This window comes from Apium graveolens, chromosome 4 (genome assembly GCF_009905375.1).
Source record: "Apium graveolens cultivar Ventura chromosome 4, ASM990537v1, whole genome shotgun sequence".
Classification (NCBI taxonomy): Eukaryota; Viridiplantae; Streptophyta; class Magnoliopsida; order Apiales; family Apiaceae; genus Apium; species Apium graveolens.
In genome coordinates this window covers 241,182,936-241,189,462 of record NC_133650.1, presented here as the reverse complement: position 1 = coordinate 241,189,462, position 6,527 = coordinate 241,182,936, and the positions used below count along the sequence as shown (strand labels likewise).

Here is a 6,527-nt window from a genome sequence, read left to right as displayed (position 1 = left end):
AATCTGATCACAAAGGGAAGTTTGATGCAAAGGCTGATGAAGGAATATTTGTTGGTTATTCTGCTGGAAAATCATATAGGGTCTACAATCTAAGAACCAACATTGTCATGGAATCTGTACATGTTGTGTTTGATGATAAAAAGATTGATGGACTAACAAATGAGGGACATCATGAAGGACTCAAATTTGACAACATTGAGATATACAGTAAAACCTCTGTAAATTAATACTCGATTAATTAATAATCTCTCTAAATTAATAATTTTGTCCGGTCCCGACTTGGGCCAGTTCAAAAAATGATCAATTTCGATAAGATAATAAGATAATAATTTTTTTGAAAACCCTGTATAAAAATATGGTCCCAATAAAACTATAAATTAATAATTCCCTTATATTCATAAAAATATAGCTATTACATCTTTGTAAAATATGATTCAATTGTAGTTTGCTTTTTCATATAATTTAAATCAACATGAAGCTCATCCCTAATCTTCCTTATTGCATCCAAAAGCTCGGGTGTGGTGCTTTCATGTTGCATCAAAAAGTTATTAAGCATTTTTGATGCCTTGAGTGCTTCTTTACGTGTAACCGGCTCCAACGGTGTTGTATCGTCTTCAAGATCATCTTCAACACTATTTTCAAGGATGGTGTTTGCAATCTCTTCTATACTCTGGACCTCAGAACATGATTCATTTTCACCCGGATAATCTAAGAAGTTATTAACATCCATTTTATTACGATAACCTAGATCCTTAATCATCACCTCAAGTTCATGAATGTATTCTTCCGGAGTTGTATGTTCATTTAAATTGCTCGAAACTTCATCTATGGAACGAATTTTGCAATGTTGAAAGCACCTTGCTATTGACTCTTGTTTTACATTTGTCGTCCACATCGCGACTACATAATTGATAGCATCCAAAACATTAATCTTTCCTGGATCAGATTGTCCCAACTCATAACCTTCTAATAACCCACGATAAAATCTCCTGCGATAGTGCATCTTGAAAGCTCTTATAATTCCTGCATCACAAGGTTGGATTTTTGATGTCATGTTAGGTGGCAAGAAGTACAACTCAACATTTTGTAGTCCTTCAATATTTTTTGGATGTGCTGGACAGTTATCTACCACAAACAAAATTCTTCTGCCTTGCATTTGGCTATCAAACCAACGAATGTATTCATCAAAAAGTACACTAGTCATCCAAGCTCTTTTGTTTGCACGATAATGACAATTCAAGCTGCCCATGTTAACATTCTTGAAGCACCGTGGCTTTGCATACTTTCCAATAATCCATAAAAGAATTTTTTCAGAGCCATCTTCATTGCAACATATAACAACCGTGAGCCTTTCTTTGTCTTGTTTTCTTCCTTCAAGTTGTTTCGTAGCAAGAGAGTGATCAGCTTGTAACCTGTAAAACAAACCAGTTTCGTCCATGTTAAAAACATCTTTCATAGGGAACTGGTTTATTTTTTCCCTTATGGACTCCAGTTTCTTTTCCATGTCCTGTACATCAACAGAACCACTTTCTCCAAAGCGACGAAATGACTTAATACCATGTCTTAACTTGAATTTCTCAAGCCAACCTTGAGAAAAAGTGTGCTCCTGATCTTGTTGAGGGTATAAAATTTTCATGGTCTCTTTTGCCTTCTCTAAAATTAGCTCTCCTGTCATATTAACACGATCTTGGTACTGGAGAAACCATTCATAGAGAACCTTCTCCATATCTGGATATTTTGCTGGTTTATGTCGCTTAATATCTTTTCTTTTCTCCAAGTAATTAGCTGCAAGATAGTCTGCTGACCTTTTCAGTGTATTTGATATTGTACCTTGACTAACTTTTAGATGAAACTTATTCTCGAGCCACAACTGGAGATCTTTTTGAGTGCATGATGAATTTTCTCTTTTATATTCACATAATGCTTTTCTTGCTTCATCCGTCATTGTTGATTTTGTGACACCTTTTAGATGAGAAGCCATTGTTTTGTTTGTATAATTTTTCCCCCAATCTAGTATATACAGTATATATAATATATTTTATGACTACACATACATTGAATACTTTCTATGTAAAATACAATGAATTAAATTAATTCATGTACTTTGAATTTTCCTAATATACATTGAATATTTTCTATGTAAAATACAATGAATTTAACTTATACACTACATGGACTTTGAATCTAATATATTGTACATTACATTGACTTTCTAAATTCATATACATTGAATTAATTGAATTAAGTATAAAATATAAATTGTACAATTCATTTTATTTAAATTTATGTGAATAAAAATTTAATCAAAAGTTAATTTTGTTTGCTACCGAAAATTCTCTATAAATTAATAATTATTAATTTATCGATTAATTAATACCTCTCTAAATTAATAGAATTCTCCGGTCCCAACTATATTAATTTATAGAGGTTTTACTGTACTGTGATGATAGTGAAAGTGAGAATGATGAAGAAGGCATCTCAAGAAGAATTCAGAATCTGCCTATGGATAATGCACAGAATGCTGCATCCGTTGAAAGTCATAATTCAGCTTCCGTTGAAAGAAGCATTGCAGCATCCGTTGAAAGACAAAGTGCATCATCCGTTGAAGTTCATAATGAAGCATCCGTTGATCGCAGTCTGTCAACGGATAATCAATTCACTTCATCAGTTGATAGAGCTCCCAATTCCTTTCAAAGGATCAGCAACTCAGGGGGAGTTTCAACAAATCAACATTCTATCTCACATCATGACAATACTGAGGCAACCTCATCTAGGGCTAATCTACCACCTCAAAGGAAATGGACCAAGAATCACCCTTTTGAACTGATCATTGGTGATGCTACATCAAAAGTACAAACTAGAAGGGCTACTCAAGATGAATGTCTGTATAGTAGCTTTCTATCACAGGAGGAACCTAAGCGAGTGGAAGAAGCTCTATTGGATCCAGATTGGATTTTAGCAATGCAAGAGGAGCTAAACCAATTTGAGAGGAACAAAGTATGGAAGCTGGTACCCAAGCCAAAGAACAAGAGTTCTATTGACACAAAATGGGTATTCAGAAACAAGATGGATGAAAATGGCATTGTCATAAGGAATAAAGCCAGATTGGTTGCTAAAGGCTATTCTCAACAAGAGGGAATAGATTTTGATGAAACATTTGCTCCAGTTGCCAGACTTGAAGCCATCAGAATCTTTCTAGCCTATGCAGCTAACGCCAATTTCAAAGTCTATCAGATGGATGTCAAGAGTGCATTTCTAAATGGGGAATTGGAGGAAGAAGTTTATGTAAGCCAACCTCCAGGTTTTGAAGATCAAAATTTTCCAGACCATGTGTATTATCTGTTGAAAGCACTCTATGGACTAAAGCAAGCACCTAGAGCCTGGTATGAGACTTTGTCAAAGTTCCTTCTAGATAATCATTTCACAAGAGGTACTGTTGACAAAACTCTCTTCTTTAGAAATGTTAATGGCTCTAAGATACTTGTACAAATTTATGTAGATGATATTATATTTGGATCTACAGATGATAAGCTTTGTAAAAAGTTTGCTAAATTAATGCAAAGTAAATATAAAATGAGCATGATGGGAGAGCTAACTTACTTTCTTGGTTTACAAGTTAAACAAGTTAGTGGTGGAATTTTCATTAGTCAAACTAAATATATTTATGATCTTTTAAAGAAGTTTGACTTAATGGATTGTTCACCTGCAAAAACTCTCATGGCCACTGCCACTAAGCTTGAATTAAACAAGGCTGAAAAGTCTGTGGATATTACAAGTTATAGAGGCATGGTTGGCTCACTTTTATATTTAACTGCTAGTAGACCTGATATAATGTTTTCTACATGTCTCTGTGCTAGATTTCAAGCTGACCCTAAAGAATCTCACTTAGTGGCTATTAAAAGAATTTTCAGATATCTCAAGGGGACTCAAAATCTAGGAATTTGGTACCCTAGAGAGTCTGGTTTTGATCTAATTGGCTACTCAGATGCAGATTATGCAGGTTGCAAAATAGACAGGAAAAGCACAACAGGCACCTGTCAATTTCTAGGGAACAAGCTTGTATCATGGTTCAGCAAGAAGCAGAATTCTATTTCCACATCAACAGCTGAAGCTGAGTACATTGCTGCTGGTAGTTGCTGTGCACAGATACTATGGATGAGGAATCAACTATTTGACTATGGTCTGACTGTTGACAAAATTCCAATATTCTGTGACAACACAAGTGCCATTGCCATTACATAAAATCTAGTGCAGCACTCAAGAACCAAGCACATTGATATCAAGTACCACTTTATTAGGGAACATGTGATGAAAGGTACAGTGGAACTTCATTTTGTTCCAAGTGAAAAACAGATTGCAGACATATTTACCAAGCCACTTGATGAATCAACATTCATAAGATTAGTAAGTGAGTTAGGTATGCTTAATTATTCATAATCTATGTCATCTATATAATCTGTCTTGAAGCCTGAAATGAAATTTGCTGCAAGAACAAAGTTGGCTTTAATTAAGACTTATCCTATCAACGGATATTCTCTATCCGTTGAAAGCCAAAATTGTTCTATCAACGAATATTCATTATCCGTTGAAAGACAAATACATTTCTGGTAATTTTATCCTTCAACGGATAAAATGGCGTTGTTCATCAACGGATAACTATTTCCCTTATCCGTTGAAGTGTCATGTCAGTTACTATAAGTGAGTCACAGCCGTTGATTCTTTTACTCAACCGTTGATACAGATATACAGTGTTGTATGTAATTGTATTTAAGGTAGTTTTCAGAATTTCTACAGTTTTCTTTGTTCTTGAACGGCTGTAACTTACTTAAAAGTATCATTTAATCATTTTATTTACGTTTTAATTCAAGCAAGTATAAAAGCCCAATTGAACTCTTATTCTCACTTTACGCTTTCTTGCAATTCTTATTCTCTTTCTCTCTAAATTTTCAAGTTTTTCTCTGCAACCTCTACTCACAACAATGGCACCAGTAGTCAAAATTATGTCTCAAACATGATTTGTTTATGAAAAGAATAATTTCATAGCCTTGGTTGAAAAGAATGAATCCCATTCTGATTATCACAAGATGATGGACTTCATCAAAAACTGCAAACTAAGCTATGCAATGCTGGAAGCCCCAACCATCTACTGTGAGGTGATTGAGGAGATTTGGACAACTGCAGAGTTCAACTCCACAGATATGACTATTGCCTTCTCTCTCAAAGGTAAGGACTATTGCATTAATTGTGATGATTTACAATCTTGCTTTAAGTTGCCTGAGAATAATGCCATGACACCACACACTGATAAAGATGTCTCTGCTATGCTAGATTCCATAGGCTATGATTTTGATTCTGCAAGTTTAGGTAGTATTAGAAGGAAAGGCCTTAGGAAAGAATGGAGTTTTCTTGGAGATGCCTTTATTAAGGTTTTCTCTGGGAAGATTAGCAATTTTGATGCTATCACTTCATCTCTTGTTAATATGCTCTATATGCTAGTTTTTGATAGGTACTTTAATTTTAGCAACTGTGTTATGCTAGAATTAGGTTCCAGATTAGGTAACAAAGCTAATAGACCACATAACATCTACTATGCTAGATTCTTTATGTTATTGGCTAACCATGTTGCTGAAGGTTTGGTTATATCCAATGAGAATAATAAACTCAAATGCTGGGCACAAGAGAAAAGGGTCCTTGCAGACCTTTTGAGAATGAACCTCAACAGCCAGGTGCCATTGGTATACTTGCCAATCATGAATGCACCACAGGTACGTGAGGTAAATACTTCTATAACTCCTACTACTTCCGACCCCACTGTTTCTTTGCCTTCTAGTGTGGCTATGGAACCTGTGTCTTTGTCCAAACAGGCTCCTACCAAAGCCACCAAATCTAAAGTTTCCAAAGTCAAGTCAAAGAAACCTACCTCTGTTGTTTCTCAAAAGACAACAGTTGTAACAACTACCATAAACCCTGAAGGGAGTGAACAGGGTGTGAGTGGTGAGGGGAGGGGTGAACATCAAAAAGCCCCCCAGGATAAGGTGGGAGAGGTGAGTGGTACCCAAACCAGCCAAGCCATAGTCTCTCAAAAGACTGTGGTGGTTCAAAAGGAGTCCAGCACATCCCTAGTTGCATCCTCCCAAAAGGATGTAACTATTGAAAATAGTCCCCAACCAGGGACACAGAACAAAAGAGGGAGGGACACTGAAGCCACACATTCACCATTTAAAGCCTTTTCAAGGAAGAAGAAGGCCAAAACCCTAGTTTCCACACAAGGGACACACACAGCACAGATACATCCACCAGTATCTGTGCCTTCTCAAATTCAGCTTGATGTGATTCCAGCAAATGTGGAATCACAGCCCCATTCTCTCAATATAGAAACACACCATTCATCAAACTCTCCAACACCCTCTCTGGATGTGGATATGATATTCACATCAATTCCTGATTCTCCCTCATTAAAACTCAGGGAGGAGCCCCACTCAAAACCTGATGATCATCATCTTTTAGATGATTTGTTGGATCATCAG

The 6,527-nt window shown here is 35.9% G+C and overlaps 1 protein-coding gene across 1 annotated transcript; it reads right to left on the bottom strand.

The window, feature by feature from the left end:
* Positions 1–274: 274 nt before the first annotated feature.
* On the bottom strand, positions 275–2,143 carry LOC141717074 (CENP-B homolog protein 2-like). The gene has a single exon (XM_074519191.1). It carries the CDS (start codon positions 1,979–1,981, stop codon positions 413–415), a length of 1,569 nt encoding a protein of 522 aa, XP_074375292.1. The 5' UTR covers positions 1,982–2,143; the 3' UTR covers positions 275–412.
* Between the last annotated feature and the right edge of the window lie 4,384 nt (positions 2,144–6,527).